Source organism: Nyctibius grandis, chromosome 16 (genome assembly GCF_013368605.1).
Source record: "Nyctibius grandis isolate bNycGra1 chromosome 16, bNycGra1.pri, whole genome shotgun sequence".
Lineage (NCBI taxonomy): Eukaryota > Metazoa > Chordata > Aves > Nyctibiiformes > Nyctibiidae > Nyctibius > Nyctibius grandis.
In genome coordinates this window covers 1,617,924-1,635,097 of record NC_090673.1, presented here as the reverse complement: position 1 = coordinate 1,635,097, position 17,174 = coordinate 1,617,924, and the positions used below count along the sequence as shown (strand labels likewise).

The 17,174-nt window shown below is 45.1% G+C and overlaps 1 protein-coding gene across 1 annotated transcript in view; it reads left to right on the top strand.

Moving 5' to 3' along the window:
• Positions 1–17,174, top strand: part of CRB2 (crumbs cell polarity complex component 2) — a 33,473-nt gene that overhangs the window by 14,871 nt on the left and 1,428 nt on the right. The window contains exons 7-12 of the mRNA XM_068414068.1: positions 10,435–11,379; positions 11,814–12,370; positions 12,905–13,070; positions 13,924–14,791; positions 15,129–15,245; positions 15,505–15,631. Of these exons, the coding sequence (XP_068270169.1) occupies positions 10,435–11,379; positions 11,814–12,370; positions 12,905–13,070; positions 13,924–14,791; positions 15,129–15,245; positions 15,505–15,631 (2,780 nt within the window). The remainder of the gene's footprint in view (positions 1–10,434; positions 11,380–11,813; positions 12,371–12,904; positions 13,071–13,923; positions 14,792–15,128; positions 15,246–15,504; positions 15,632–17,174) is intronic.

Sequence of the window (17,174 nt, the reverse complement as noted above, 5' to 3'; positions counted from 1 at the left end):
TAGGGGATCTGTATCCTGGAGTGAACGTTCACTGGGAGAACTGTGGGGTTTTTATACATGTACTATGAAGGTGAACAAAACCAGCCTTCAAATAAAAAAAGGGGCACTTAACATTCTGGTTGACACATGCTACAACTGTGGCAGATTGGATCACCAGCACATAAAACATCTCCATTCCCTGACACCCCTGGATGATAAGAGCCAGCGATTTTTGGCTGAAGGCAGTAATCTGCTATGTTAGGAGGTCAAAAGGTCTTTGTGATGTGAGCAAATGAAGCCTTCTCTGTTTACAAGGGAATGGGGAGTCTGGATTCTTACACAACTGCCCCGCCTGACCCTAAGGGGTCTCGGTTTTCTAGCTGTGAAACCAGGGGATAGTGAATATTGCACATCGCTCTCTTGGGAAGGTACACTGCTAACTGATTCCAAACCTCATCTTCGTTTAAAATATTTGTTCTCAGTCTTCAGCATCTTTAAATTCCATGTGTGCTCTCTGTTTTGAGCAATTTAACACCAAAAAGTAGTTTGTAAGAAAGGTGGTTCCCTGCAGAGTCTTGTATTTATGTATTTTTGAGGCGGATGTAGCCTTTCCGCAGCGTTCCTAGGCTGCCATCTCGTGGGAAAAATAAAAACTGGAAGCCAGAAGAAAACCTTGTCCTTTAACTTCTTGGAACAGCAGGTAGCAGCATTCCAGAGACTGTCTTAGGCCTTTACTGCGTGGGAAAGTTTTCTGTTTTCCTTGTGTGGTCATAGTGGTTGAGCTATGTTGGTGTAACTCTGTCCAGCTCTTTCCTGGGAAGACCCATTGCACAAGTACTTTCATTCCCAGAATCTCAGAACAACTCCAAGTTAACACCTTCTGTAACTGGGATGAATTCTTTGTGGGGTTTTTCTGGTCTATCTTGTTTGCTTTGGATTCCTAATTTAGGCTAGGCTAAGAAAAATTAGCTTTTGTAGGTGAGGTTTTTGAAAACAGGCTTTTGTCTAAGCTCTTTATTGCTAATTTCTTGGGTAGTTACAATGCTGTACTCATGAACTGAGATCTTGTCCAAAGAGATGGTTTAAAGTTTATCCTACTTGTCAGAATTCCAACTCACATATGTGCCCTGTTCCCTTTTTCTCCTTCAGTGCCCCAGCACCCTCACAGAGTTCAGAATTTCATTGTGCTTTGCCAAACTGCAGATCTGTTTAATCCTTTCCAATTCTTAGTGTGCTCATGGGCAGAAAAGCTGACAGAAACACAGGGTGATGGGCAAAGGAGTGCTGGAGTTCATTCTGTTGCATCGAATTGGGTTCATTAGGACTTGAAGGGGATTAGAAGCAGGTTGCTCTTCTGGATATTACTTTTGGTAAAGGACTTTGTCTCAGCTGAGGTAGTTCTGACACATTAACACAGCGAAAGGCTGGGAGCAGTCTGTGAGATCAGTGAGTGCGTGTGGAGGAGTGAAGCTGACAGGGAAATAATAGCAATTAATCTCCCCTCCTTTGTCAATTAATCCCAGTACAGTCATGCTGGGTAAACAGCTTATTACTTCATATTAGGATCACAGAACAACTTTGTGAAGCTTCCCATAACGTTTCTGTTCAAAACACATTTCTGTGGCAGCTTAGATCTGCCATGAACTTGGGTTTAAGCTGCCTCTGCTGATTAAAGTGAACTTGCTACTCTGATGAAGAATGCTTTCTTGAGGCAGCAGGGGTTCTTTCTGTATTTTTTTTCTTCAGTCTGAGGAATTTGGGGAGTGTTGGGATAACAATGTGAGTCAGGAGAAATTCTTTCTTTGCAAATTAACTGCCTCAGTGCTGTCTCGGGCTACAGCAGTGCAGGGAGATGAGCCAGCTCTCTCTGAAATGCCGTTGCAAAAGCAGTGCCTCATTCCTGAGAGAACTACATAATAGGTCCTGAAGAGTCTGTTCAGTGTGGCAGTTTGTGCTTTAGTAGGGGATGTACCCCGAGAGGATGTAAGAAGTACAAATCAAAGGATTGCGTGGGTACTAAATGAAGTGAGAAGGAGAATGAATCTTGCATGGTCTTGGAAATGATGTCAACTGTGGTCAAGAGAAAAAGCATATTAGGAGAAGTCTGTCTTTTAGGAAAAAAAAAAACAACCCAAACCAATTCTTAGTCATAGGAATGGTTTCAGTCCATCATGCGTGTACTAGGAAATAGTTTAGGCCAGGACATGAAAAAGACAAGTACCTCCATTTGGAATGGGAACTGATTTTTAACCTGCAAGAATGTAATCGCTTAAGTAGAATTTGGCTCGTTCATTCTTTAAAAACTTTTAAATGGCCTGAGTGCTCCCACTCATATTTCCACTCCTGCTAAAGTTGGCCTTAAAAAGGAGTGTTCTAAAACACAGTGCTGTGGTGCTGGTCAGCCCGAATGAGAGGGGAAGAGCACCATCGTTTCAACTGCAGACACCCCTTGGCAGTGGCACCTTGTGATCATGGTGAAATTCTGAGCGTTTTTCACATGGCTGAGGAATGCTGCTACTTTCATGAGAAATCAGAGGGTGATATGGTTGCTAAATTTGAGAGGGATTGTGATTATGTCTCAATATAATTGGAGTGCTTATTGACCATGTTACTTTGTTCAGCTGTAATGTCTTTGTCAATTGTCCCTAAAGTAGGATACCTTCTGTGTAGCTATAAACGGTTACTCTGTGAGGGTGCTAGCCCAGATCAAATAGGCTTCAAAGTCATGGGTCATGAAGTAAATGGCAGATGCTTCTTCCTTCTAATCACCTTTGGACAGATTTAATTTTTTTTTGTGCAGGTATTTCCTGATGTCAGATTTGTTTTAGAGATAGTTTTAGAGCCTCCACAGAAAGGGCAGCTAAAAGGTTAAGATAGTAAAGAGATTAGAGGACTGTTACCCGTTCAACAGGATCCGTTTTGGTAAATATAGCTGAAGGGAGCTAGGGACCACTTCATGAGACACCCCCCTGTTTCCCTTCCATTCCACATTGCATCTCCCTTCTGGATCATATCTCTGTGGTTAATCAGACCTTTTGACTTTCCTGTCACCTCATCAGAATGCTGCAAGAGCGTACTCTTCAGTCTAGATCCTGCCTGCGTTTAGGTGTCAGGTGAGTTTTGATCCAAAGTGTCCTCTGAGATTCTGATGCTTGTGACTGAACGATCTGTTTTGAACTAGCTCTTTGCATAGATTTTCTGACTACGGGCAGCCTAAGATATGCCAGCTCACCACGGTTAAAGACTTTTGAGAGGATTATCAGTGGTGGAACAACTCTGATGAATTAAATTTGACTTCCTTACTTAACGAAAATAGGTGAAGCCCAGCTTAATGTCATCTTTGGAATCAGGCCAGGCAAGTGCTTGGGCAGAGCATTGTCCCAGAGAGATAGAAGAATCCTCCTGTGTGCACGTATGGCGACACGGCTGTCTTCTAAAGGTGTCTACCAGGAGAGATGACTTCAAGATGTCAGATATTAGACTAGATTCAGTGTGTTGATTTTCACATAAAATGCTTATCAGCAATGTTTATTATTTCAGTGATAACGGATTTGCTTGCCAGGAGGCCACTGCTTGCAGTGTGTTAACTGCCAGGTATACTTTGGGCAGACCAAGGTCCCTTTTCCCTGCTTTTGAGACTAGGATGGGTGTCTCTGAAGCTTGGAAAGAAATTCCTACATTTCTGGGACTCATTTACCAACACAGTGAGGAAGTTGCTAATTAAAGAACGTGTGAAATTTGGAAATGTCTATCCAAAGTTCACTCTCCATTTTGTGACATTTTTCTGCTGAGAACTCTCTATTTAGTGTTCTTTGTCTTGACCTCCTCCAAGAATTTTTACAAGTGATTAGGAACGAAATAGTTCTCTGAATTTAAACCCCATGACTGAATCTTGTAACTTGCATGATTGCCAGTGTGTAAGAATGGGGAATTAAAACCTCTAGAAAAAGAATCATCTGATCCTTTTAATTTCTTTAGAATCCTCCAGTTGCAAAGAACCTAAGCAGTTACTCCGCAGTTGTGTGTAGTTTGAAACAGATGCTCAGTGATCCACCATTTTGGCTTGTAAGAGTTCTTAAGTATTTTATCTTGCATAGATATGTACTATTAAGAATTGTTATAACTGTGTATTTCTCCATCCTCATTCTGTCTCTCTAAGAGAACCCTAGCCTGTGTATATTCTTAAACTGATCCTGGGAAAAGAAGCAATTGCAGTTTCTAATTAGCAATATTTCATGTAATGAATTTGAAAAGATGTAGTGACTAGTAGGGGATCATAATCTGTGCTGACTTATGCTAAATGGTACAGTATATTTCCAATCAATCAGCAGTATACAGAGAGACTCTGCGTGTGTGTGTGTATGTAAATACATACGTGTGTGTGTGTATAAATCCAAATATGGATCTTTTTAAAGGGATTTAACGTTCTCCAGTCTTCACAGTTGTTATACTTTATTGGTGTGGTAGGCAGTTGAATGGGCACAAGCTACCCACTTGTTTTGTTTTGAACAATACAGAAGGGTCATACTAGCTAACAATTTAAAATCTGTGCTAGGATAGATTTACACGTGCATAGGACCCCAGTGTGACTATCTGAGAAGTTTTGACTCCAAACAAACACTCATCATATCCCTCCCATTAAAATATCTGTAAAATTGACTGGCATGTTTGGATTGAGTGAAGTGAAGAAAGTAAAATAGCTACAAGAGCTGCTGGAATGCTTTCTTTTAATATCTTAAAGTGATACTGCTGATGCAGATTCCAGACTCTGACATGGGGGAGTTTTTGTTTGCTTGGACCTGACATTGATACTAACAGAGACTCCAAGTTTGGGGAAAAGCTCCCAGATAACATTTCTCCACAGAAATTAGCAGAACCTTCTCTGCATTTCTTCCAACATGAAAGTACAGTTCTGCCTCCAGGAACTTTACAGTATGAAAGTAGCCACATTTAAAAAAAAAAGCCAACAGAACCACAGAGAAAAAAAATGAGATTACAACAGCTAATATTATAAGGTTGCTGATGAGGAAAGAGAGAGTTTTGATTCTGCAGTCCCATGTTTGAACCAGTACAGTCAGCATAATGCTGGGCATTTCCTTCCATTCGGTTTGGCTTCAGAGAAACAGATCACGGTAGTTACAACCTGAGAATTTTCCTCGTGACTACTGCAGAGTGGAAATGCTTGTGCTCACAAGTGGTGGAAATGCAGCTTTTTGGCTTAGCCTATAAAAAGAAAAATCCCTTATTTTGGCCTTATTCATGGAATTGGGCAGATTCACCTGGGAGGCGGCAAGGGCAAGAGATTGTCTCTTGACTTTTTACTGTTGGAGCTAATGCTGTGGATAATGCGGGGTATTACTGTAATGCCCTGAGTGAGAATACACTGCGAGTACACATTCTTCATGTCAGCACTGACAGGGGCCAGCTGGGGAGGTTTAGAGCAGGCTGGATTAGATCTCCCTACAGCGCAGGGCTCGTCTATATTGGCTAGTTTCATCTCCAATCCCTTTTTGTCTGACTGGCATCAGGCAGCGCTTACACACATTCTGCCGGTTCAGTCCAGCCTTTTTTGTCATTCCTCCCCCCCATTCACCCCCATTTTTTTTCCCTTTACTGTCACAAATGTCCACAAGGAGTCGGCCATGAAATCTGTGCTGATGATTGGCGTGATCCTGAAGGGAATTTTTCTGCTAGCAGGTAATGAGATCTATACAGTAATTGCAGTGTGTCCTGAGTGTTTGCGTGCCTGCCCAGGGCAGGGAGCTGGTTGTGCGATTAGTGGTAGCTGGAGGCATGAGAAGGAACAAGAATTGACTAGAAAGGAAGAATGTTTTTATTTTGAAGAGACCTAAAGTTTTGTTTTGGAAACTTTAGGGCAAGGAATTTCCTTGTTGCCGCAAGATGAATGCGGAGCTGTCACCGTGCTCCGTGTGCGTCTTTGCTGCAGTTCTGCCTTGGTTTGTACTCAGGGGTACCTGTAAACACACAGCTGTCTCCCTGTTAGTGCTGTGAAATGTTAGTTTTGCATTTGTACAAATGTTTTTGCAATTTTTCCTTTTTCCTTTAATGGTTTAAAACTCCTTTATTGAGCAGTAGTTTTTGTTTTGACTCAGAGGACAAACCCTTTGCTGGCCTGTGCACTTCTCCATCTCCTCCCCCATCATCTCCTTGAGTACGGTGGGAGAGTGCACGGTGGGAGAGAGGTCAGAGGAGTGTGTTGCCATGGAAATGGCAGTAATTGTGCAAATATAATTGTGTCGGGGTCCCTTTGTTGCAGCTAATTCTCTCTCTCTCCTCCTCCTCTGCCTCCCCTCCTTTTTTCTTTTGATAATAATAATGCAAACCCTAATTAGGATGCACCAGGGAAAGGTTGCTAGGAATTCAGCTGTCTTACATGGGAGAGCAAGCCGGTGCTGGCCGGGAAGCCCCACTGAACTCGGGTGTTTGAAGATTGGGCCCATGAATAGTCCTCGTCCTTCAAGTTTTTTGGTGTATGACAGCTAAATTAGAATACATCTCTCTATGTGTGCTTATCCTTTTAACGTGTTACCTATCTGTTGAAGTATATGATTCTTACACTCTATACAATGAGTCTTTGCTTATTAATAGCAGTCAGTAAATCATTACCTTCATTCAGGGAACGGCTGTATGGATTTTGATCACACTTGCATCTATGAAACAAGACCGTTCTCACCACATCGGTGACACTTTAGAATCCAGTGAATAGATTTGTATTTGAAAATACCGCAGGCTGTTAAAGCTCAGCGCCTTCTGAGGGTCTGTTCCTGACCCAGCCTCTGCAGGTTGTTAGCTTGGGATTGCTAGCTTAAACACTGCTGAATTAACTGGAATGTTTGGAAATACTTGTTTCCAGATAGCAGCCTTTTAAATAACACTTGTCTGATCTTCAGATAACAAGTTCCACGGATTTGTGTTTGTTAGTCTTTAACTGGATAAGAAACTCATTAAACATTTTAAAGTCTCCTAATGACGTAATCAATCAGATTGGCCACATTGCTCTTACTATTGATAATTCAAATAGTACTAAGCATTTGACCTAAGACATTTAGACGGAACAGAGAAGACTACATAAGAGTAACTTGTTTTTGTCAAATTGAGTCATTCCCCCCCTTTAATTTTTTTTCAGTACACATGAAAAGGGATGCCTGAGCTTCTCTTAGAGAAACAAATTAGTTTTGAACTTCTTAATATCCACTTTCCAGTGGGTTTGCAAAGACACAACTGTCCCTGTCTTGGAGAAGATTGCAATAATGGATATCCAGGAAATGATCTGTACTTCTGGATACTGTAATGGCCTATGGCAAAAATCTTATTTTTTCTGAGGGAACAGTTCCTTTATTTTGCTGGCATCCCTTTCTTCATTTACACTCTGTCACCTGCAGACAAAACCCCAAATTACAGACCTCTGTGCTGCACTGAAATTAGCATCTAGGAAGCAATATGCAACAGAAAGCTCCTTCTGCCTTGTTTTGGTGTAACTGAAGAATTTGACAAACCGGAGATGTTCAAACACAGTTGACAAAAAAAATCATTGGTGATAATGGGGGAGAGAGGGCAAGAGAGCTGGCTGATGAAGGGTATGGTCACTGTAAGGCATATGAGGAGTTAGTGATGTAGCACTGAGTAACTTCAGCACAGGGTGACGTTGGCTTCCGTGAAAAAGCTGTTGTCAGCCAGGTTTTTAGAACTCTTGCACAGTCTCCTCAGTTATTTTAAAAACTACTCTAAATTCAAATCTCTCACTGCACTGTCTTCTAGGAGGGCAAGAATACATCAGGTGTTGTTTTAGAGGCCCTTCCCCATTCCTGCTTTAGTCCTGTGAAGGCTGGCTGTTTGCTGGCAGAAACAATGACCGCGATGAAGACGATGCTTGTGGTTTTGGTTCCTCTAGGAAGAGCTGCCCTCTGTCTGCTGCTGAACATTTCCTTTGCCTTTTGTAAGCTGTGAGGTTAGACAGCAGTGTGTAAAGACCTGAAGTGTCAGCTTATTCTTTTCACCCATTTCAAACAAGTAATTTAAGAAATCAAACCAGCTGCATCCCATGGGAAAACTTGGTGTTTAATTAGCCACCAGCCTGGGGTTGTGCACTCACCGTGGGGACTAATTTGCCACCTGGTGTGAAGCGCTCACCCCTCAGGTGTCAGCTGGGAGGCTGGGAAACAGCCTAGGCAGGTGTTCCTGCTGCTGCTCCATGGGAGAGCACGCTGGCCCGAGGAGGAGACAGGTCAGGCTAGGAATGTGATCCAGGAAAATGGGGCTCTCGACCCTGCCTCCCAGCCTGCCCAGAACTGCAAAAATTCACGGCATCTCTCCTTTTGTTATCCAAACCAATACTGTCTTCTCCTCATTGCCCTGGTAAATAGCAACAGCTCTGATCTGAAATGAGCAGCGTCTCAAGGATTTGGAACTATACCAAACCTATCTTGCCATTCAACAGCCTCTCTCCTTAGATCTGACTGCAGACTTGACTTTTACATTTTGAGAGCCCTCCAATCCACTGATAACTCAGAAGAATCCACTCCACATAGTTCTACTGCTCTACTGATTTTTCTTAATTCCAATTGAAGTCTTCCTATCTTCTCCCAGACTGGGATTCTCCAGGCCCAGAGATGTCCATTATACTCTATTTAATCCAACACATTTCCTTCAAGTATGACCACAGCTTTGTGCTGAAGTCTTAATTCTATCCTTGCTGCTTCCTTTACAGGTAAGATCACACCCCAGGTTCTGAGTCCTGAGCAAGCCCGGCCTTAATAGCTGGAGAAAAAAGGCTGTGCTGAGGGAGTATTAGCAACTCTGAATCTGTCCATCAGCTGAGCTCTTCTTCAAGGCAGATGTCACTGGACAAATTCAGTGCTTTTCCACAGGCGCTACACAGAGCAGTTCTCTTCTAGTTTGTATCAATAGAGAGCTGTGTCCTAGAGGAATCTGAGGTCATGTTGCCTACGGAACAACTCTAGCATAGCTGGAGAGTGCAGAATTACCAGAGCCTTCCATTTCTCTTTCCGTGCTTCTCAGAGCTCCGTACGTGTTCTGCCCCTACACTGACACAACCCGACATCTTGGAGCTGGGAGCTGGTGTTGAGTCTTCGCCTCTCTGCAGAGATAGCTCTGGTAACAGCGACTAACCACTGGGTCTGACAAGAGTAAAGCAACTGGGTTAGACAGCAGGGTACTAGATGTTTGTGCAAGACTGCCTGTGAGGCATTGCTGGGGCACGAGGGGGGACAAATCATCAATGCATATATGCAAGAAGCCTGGATCTTTGCTAAGTTGGTTTTTCTTTTTTTTTTTTTTCTAATCACACATCAAGTCCAGCTCCAGTGCTCCTAATGCCCCATCTGCCCTCATCTCTTTCCCTCAGGCAACTCTCTAATCTCTTTGACATGCACATTCTGTCTAGTGGCTTTTCTTTACAAATGTCTTTTGTGTTTTGATTTCCCCCCCTTTGTGTGTGAATTCCTTCTTTTTCTTTCTGCTGTCCCCGTTGTGCTTGCTGGCTAGATTCGGCGTGTAATGCTATTAGCTTGGGATAATCCATGCTTGGGTTATCTGTGTGACTGTCTCTGAAGATTAGGGAAAACCAATGTTATGGGTTAGCTAAAGTGAACTGGTTCAGAAGGGCTCTTCTGTCAGTCTGGAGATGCTCAGGAAAATGACAGCAGATTTTCATTAAGCTAATTTGAGTGTAATGTCTTGTAATTTACTTGAGCCCTGTTGGGATACATGTGCCTCGAGGAGCCAGACGAACAGCAGTGCAGTACTTCTTACCCAGTTCACTTCTGCTGGACTGGACAGAACTGAAATCAGCTTAGTGCAAGTGTGGCAAAATGCCTGTGGAGCAGGTTTTGTTTGTTGGTTGGTAATGAATTGAGTTCTGTGAGTGTTTTACAACTGGAGGGTCAGCTGGGAATTCAAATTTTCTTAACTGAGGCTTTTCAATAACTTCCCATTTTAATGCTGTCTGCAACAGTGGTGTCTGGAACATGCTCCAGTCAGATCTATAGACTTAATTTGAGTTTCAATGTACCAAATCTATTATGAAAGAAGCATAAAATCCTTGTCTGTGCTGTTTTGTCCCTTTAATATCCTCTGCGTGTTGATTACCTGTGGTGTTTGAGAGTGTCTGGGAGAGGACAGTGGTCTGCTGGATGATGTGGGCTGACTGGCCGAAGCTCTATAAATAGCACCTTCTTTGCAGCATCTGGGAGGACGGCACAGAGTTATGTTATTTCTTGCTCTTATGTCAGTGGCAGGCCACTCTGTAGTGAGCGTGGGGCTTCTTGCTGGCAGCTCTTGGTCTTTTGGTGGTTTCCTGAAGAGAATGGCTTAGAGAGCAGCAGTGCTGGGAAGGGCGGTCTGTGCCTGACTTGCTCCTGGGAAGGGAGTCCCAGTCCCCTGCAGTGAGATCCCATTTCTGAATCTCTTTCGCAGGTGTGGAATGTGCTGTTAACATCAATGAGTGTGAGGAGGGTCCCTGCAAGAATGGAGCTGTCTGTGAGGATGGCATTGCTGACTATACCTGCCACTGTGCCCCTAGCCAGGATGGCATTATATGGGGAGGGAAGAACTGCTCTGTCCAGCTCACTGGGTGCCAGACGCACGACTGCCAAAATGAGGCCTTGTGCATCCCAACCTACCAAGCTGAGAGCCACGGCCACCTGTGCCAGTGCCAGCCTGGTTTCTATGATGCCACATGCTCAACACCAACAACGTTTTCCTTTGCTTCCAGAGGGTATCTCCTCATTGAGCTGCCCGTGAACAATCAGAGCAGGAGGGACGTAGCAGATCAGCTTGCCAGCGTGTCCCTCCGGTTCCGAACCACCTTGCCCAGCGCTATCCTTTTTTACCGAGGCCATGAAGCTGAATACTTGTTCCTGGAGCTCTTTGATGGCATTCTGCATGTGGGACTGAAGAGGGAGGATGTGGAGTACCCACTGCTCCTGGAGGGGCTGAGAGTTGATGATGGCCAGTGGCATAAAGTTGAAGTTGTTCTGCACAGCACTGTGCAGCTAAAGCTCTGGCATGACTCTTGTGACGCAGGTGTCTGCCTGCAGAGCTCTCCTGTCCCACGTGGCACTGCTTTGATCCCACATGCCTTCCTGAACGTCTATGTTGGAGGTGCTGAGGATCCACTGGCCAACAACACACAGAGCCAGCGAGGCTTTGTCGGCTGCCTGGAAGACTTTCAGGTAGATGCTGAAACTGTGCTCCCGGTGGATCTGCCTGTGAGCGAGTCCTCCCCAGTGAAGCAGGGCTGTGACCGGACAGAGTGGTGCCTCTCCCAGCCCTGCTTTCATGGCGGGCTGTGTGTGGACCTTTGGACAACCTTCAGGTGCGACTGTGCTCGGCCTTACGGAGGCCCGGCTTGCTCATACGGTAAGTGCACTGTTGTGTTCCTGCAACGCTTATATTAATATTGTTCCAGTTTTTTGTTTCACTCCTCAGCCCTAAACTTAGCAAGTACAAGGTTTTTCTGCTGTTACCAAATTTAGAATTTTTAAAAGCAAATTTGTAGCTTAAAAGTCCTTGAGTAAATCTGCTGGGTGGCAAGGACTCTGCTAGACTTGTTTTTCCCTCTTCTCCTACTTGGGTGCTTGAATTCATGCCCTCCAGAGAAAGCAAGGACACCTTCACCTACTTCTTAACTTCACAGACCTGTGTGGGGAGAAAGCATAATTACCCTGATGCATGTTGAACATGTTGGGAAGAAAGGTCTTGCCCCATTCGTTAGGAGTTGCAGCTTAGAACATCCCTGTGCCTGCTGCATTCCCCTTTGCACTGAGCTGATGTGCATTTCTTTTCTCTTCCAGAGTACCCAGCAGCAACATTTGGCCTAGAGAATTCCACCAGCTTTGCCTCTTTCACCCTTTCTGAGAGCCTTGGTGCAAACTTCAACATCTCCTTTTTCATTCGTAGTCGGAAACCTAATGGTTTGCTATTGCAAATCAGCAATGAAACCGACCCCTGCCTCACTCTGTACTTGGAGAATGGCAAGCTGAAGATAGAGATGGTATCTACAGATACAGTGACGTTCCCAGAAAATTTAGTTGATGGGAGAAGACATTTGGTAGCTCTGTCTTTCCAAGGAGGAATTGTTGGTGCTCACCAGTCAGACACATACCTGGAGCTAGGACAGCTCGTAGCAAGACCGCTTTTGGCTGGTTATGAAGTGTATATTGGTGGACATCCTAACCCAGACAGTGCTGCTACGTGGGGAGGCTATTTTAAAGGCTGTTTGCAAGACATCCAACTGAACAGCCACCAAATACAGTTTTTTCAGGTTGAGAACTACAGTCTGCCACAGGAACTCAACAGGACTCAACATGGTAATCTTGTGAACGGTTGCCTCTCTGACAACACCTGCAAGGTAGGATGCCTCTCGTGTGTCTCTACATGTGTGCCGTTGTTTATTAGAGTTCTGGGATTACAGAAAAGTTTGACTGTTGCTGATATCAGGAAGATGAGAAGGTTTTTTTTAAGTATTGAAGGACACATGGTCCCATATGCTCTTACATCATTCAATATACTACATACAATTTAAACATCAAGTTTTCTCTAGCTTCCCTGTGGTTTCTGTAGTTTGGAGAACTTGGGCAGTCTGGCTCAGGAGCATTGCAGTTTCTTTCATCTATTTCTTTCCTTTGCTTTTGTGCTTTGTTCTTTTCCAAATGGATGGAGCTCTGCCTAGGGAGTCTCTGTTGATCAGAGTGCACGCAGGGAGAGGCAGGGTCTCAGGAATGTCTTGTACAGAGACCCTTGTGCTTCCTTCGCTGCTGCTGAGTCACTATTTTAATTACCCTTCTCTCACGCTAATATTTGTTGTCACGTTTCCTTCTACCAAATTCTCTTAGATCCAAAGATGAATTACACTGCTCCTAAATTCTGCTATTTTGTTTTTCAGTCTGAGCCATGTCAGAATGGTGGCAGATGTATTGTCACTTGGAATGATTTCCATTGCAGCTGTCCCGCAAATTTCACTGGGAAGTTTTGTGACGAGAGAGTCTGGTGTGAAAGTGACCCATGTCCTGAAACTACCACCTGTATAGATGTTCCAGCAGGATATGTGTGTAAGTACTGTTCCTCGCTTATGTGGGGGTAAAATCCTCCATGTGCACTGTCTATAAGCAGTATTCCTAGGTCGTACTGTTGCAATAAATATAAACACATGCTGCAAAAAGGAAGCTGAGAATGATGCCCAGGTACCCACTCCTGCAGGCAGCAGGCACTTTATGGATTTACCACCAGGTTTGACAGAGCAAAGATGGTACTCAAAGGGGTTTTATTCTGTTACTTTGACTTGATGAGGGAGGAACCCATCCACTTCTGGGGAGTGACTGCCTACCTTATTGTCACTGCAGCACAAGGACCCCATCCTGCTTTCTGTAATGTTCAGCCATTTCCAGGGTCTCAGGTTATTTCACCAAGTAGGACCCAATTAAGTATTGCAAATGTGTCTCAGCTTTCACCTCAGACAGAACCATGGAGAATGAAGGGAAACTAGTTAGCTAATGATGCCCTGATGTGGAGGGAGTGTTATCTAGTGGCTAGAAAGTGTCCTGAACTCAGGGTGTTAGGGTGTTCCCAGCTCTGCCACTGGCCACCTCAGCAGCTTTGCATTTTTACCTTCCTGACTTATGTTCTAGTTTTTCTAGCAGTAAAAGGGTAATAGTTCTATTTTTGTGAAGTGCTGTGAAACTTATGAGTAAAAATTGCTACACAGGAGATGGGTGTTATTATTAGAGGTACAATTGTAAACAGAAAGAGCTTTAAGGATGGCAGCAGCTAGGCCTGTAATCCTGCTCACACTAAGCTTACAGGATTCTTAAGGGAAAGAACCTGCGAGGAGTTTGCCATTGGTCTGTCTCAAACATGACACCAACTGTCTTTCAAATCCCTTATGCTCTTCCCCTTTATTTATAGGTCTGGCTAACGCAACATTTAATAGTTCTGCTACCATTGAATTTACCACCAATGCATCAGTGACCAGAACTCTGAGCAGCCTCCACGTGGATTTCAGAACCAGGGATGAAGATGCTGTTTTGCTTCGGGCTGTGGAAGAACTGGATTCCCTCGAGATAGCCATTCAGAACTCCTCCCTGCTGGTTGCCATCAGGAGCGGGAACAGCATCGAAGGTGTCAGCTTCCTGAGTCAGGGGTCTGTCGCGGACGGTGCCTGGCACAGCATCTCCGTGGCCATGGAGGAGCCAGCTGCGCTTTCTTCCAGGTGGCTGGTTCGGTTGGATGGGGCCGTTAATGTGACTCTGCAGGGAGACGCTGGGAACCTGGACTTCCTAAAGAACAACGCTCTGATTGTTCTAGCTGAGAATTTCACCGGCTGCCTCGGGCAAGTGGAGATAGGGGGGATCTACCTGCCATTCACTGGCCAGCTCGCATACCCGCAGCCAGAACAGTTCCAGCAGTCCAGCAGAAGGCCCATCCAGCTGGGCTGCTCTGGGGCTGATGTTTGCGCTTCTGGCCCCTGCCTCAATGCCGGCACCTGCGAGGACTTGTTCAATTCCTTCAGCTGCGCCTGCAGCGCTGGCTGGGGGGGGCTGCTGTGTGAGTCTAACATCGATGACTGCCAGTCAGGCCCGTGTGTCCACGGGGACTGTGTCGATGCAGTGGCAGATTTTCAGTGTGAATGTTTCCGGGGGTTCATTGGGAAGAAGTGTGACATCAACGTCGATGACTGTGTGCGGCACCAGTGCCTCAATGGAGCTACCTGCGTTGACGGGGTTTATGGCTACTCCTGCAAGTGCCCTCCTCAGTATTCGGGACCTCGCTGCGAGTAAGTGCTGTGGTTGGTTTGATGCAGGGGTCAGAGGAGCCCCCCAGAGAAATTGGACTTTTACTTTGGGACACTTTGGGAAAATTTTTCATTGCAAGTATCTGGTAGGTAAAGCACCTAAATTCTGCTGTGGATTGGAAGGTGCATGCTCAAAATAATGCTCACACTGTGGGTGATTCCTGAGACTATTCCCTTCTCCACTTGTGTCAAACTCCTTCCTAGAAAGACCAGTGACTGTGCTTATGACCCTCACCGGCCCAGTCTCCACTGAGTCCAAGTACACGTTCACCTTCCCCAGAAACTGAGTGCATTAAAGGCTGTCTCTTGCTTTTCCCAGATGGCCGTTCCCACCTGAGCAATGTGGCAAGAACTTCACCTGCCTGAACGGTGGCCAGTGCATCAGCGCGAGCTGGGGAGCCAACTGCACTTGCAAGCCAGGTTTCACTGGAAGGAAGTAAGTGCTATTTTTCTGATGCCTGGAAAGGCACCAGTGCTCTGATTCTTAGGTCAGTGGGATGGCTTCTGGCATACAGAATGACAAAGAGGATGGGTAAAACTTTCATGTTGTTGGACCCTGGAGGAAGCACCTGAAAAAGATGCAACAGGAACTTTTCAAATAATTGAGGCTTTTGTAGGCTGTATGATCTTGTGTTCTACAGCACAAGAACATATGTGAGAAATTTCATTTAATTCTAATACACTTTTCCTTTCAGTTGTCAAATTAATGTGAACGAGTGTGATCCCAACCCTTGCCAGAATGGAGGTACGTGTCAAGACTCTGAGAACAAGTACGAGTGTTTGTGCAGCGCCAGCTACACGGGAGAGCGCTGCGACGTTAACGTAAGCACCGCCCTGGCCTCGGGGAAGCTCCTCTCTGTTCTTCCAGCCGGTGCGTGGGGAGGGGCGGCAGCAGGAGGCTCAGCAGAGCCCTGGGGTGCCGGGGAGGGAGAGGCAGTGAGGCTGCCCACGTGCTGCAGTCTCCCACATGTGCCCTGGCTAAAGCACACCGTAACAGAGGGAATCAGCTGGTACCAAAGAAACCTGAAGTGGGAAATGATGTTTTCTTTGCAGTGCTGGTACATGTTAGTCTCCAGCATCTAAGCAACCGCAGCAAATACTTTTCAATATCTGCATGGGCTCCCACATGGTTTTCAGGGCTGTCTCTGCACCTTTCCTTAGATTTTTACAACTCCTTGGACAGTAATCAAAGTACTGCAGTTGGACCTGTAGAGAGGAGATACTACTTATATCTCCCCCAGAGTTTCCCTAGAGACTGGAATTTCAGCTGGCATTTTATCTTGGATAAGATAAGCGATGCTTTTCCTTTCCTGCGTAAGCAAAGCATCGCTGTTTGAGGCTGAACACCTTCCTGGGTGGAAGCTGTTAAATCATACACTTGCTTTTTCCCTGTGAAGCTGTTGCATGGGCAGGTAGCTTGTCTGGTAACCTGGGAATGTACTAACCCATCCTGCATGGCAAAGGCTGTGCGCCACGGCGGGGTTTGCTGCTGTTGCTGTTACTAAGGGTGCTGTAATGCACGTGCCACGAGGTCACCCCTGACGTTTCCAGTTTGCATGCACAGACTCCTTCAGGCATCTTTCTCCTCTGTCCCAGGACACTTCTTGTCACTTCCTTGTTCTCATTTTCATCATCCTCATCACTTTTTGCAGAACTGTCTTTCTTTTCCCTCTCAAAAGGCCAGTGCCTGTGGCGGGGGCCTGGAGGAGGACAGGGCATGGCTGTTGGCTGTGTCCCTAAAAACTCCTGTAGTGTTGGTGCTGTGGGACTAACCTGCGTGCTGTGCAAAACTAGAACTAACCCCTAGCACATCGCTCAAGTTTTGGCAGGCTCAGGGAATCAACTTGAACTTCAGTCATTTGAAAATGGCAGAAGGACTTCCAGGCACTCCGGGAATATTCCTCCTGTGCTGTCTTGCTTTGGGACGTTAGCACAGACTGTGTGGCAGCCAAAAGCTGTGAACAAGCAAGCTTGAATTCTTTCGGTTTTATCTGTAAGATGGCAGATACTCTTGTGAGCAATAAGAAATATTTCTTATTTTTAGGCTTTCTTTAATGACAAGAATCCCACCTATTTTAAAATCCATTGTTGTTCTGTTCCATAGCATCCTTAACTCCACCAGAATCTAAAGAGTTCTCATTCAGCTACATTTCTCTCCTCAGTACTTGGGCCTTCTGTTGTCTCCATCTCCCATCCACATACTGACCTTTCTAACATCCTCCCCTTCCTGCTGCAAGTTGTCTCCCAGTCTGTTCCGTAGCATTTTTATGTAATGTAGACATTAAAGTATGTGCCTTTGTAATGTAAAAGTTTTGAGGTGTTAATTCAGTGCATCCAGTACTCACCATTCACTATTTAAATTATT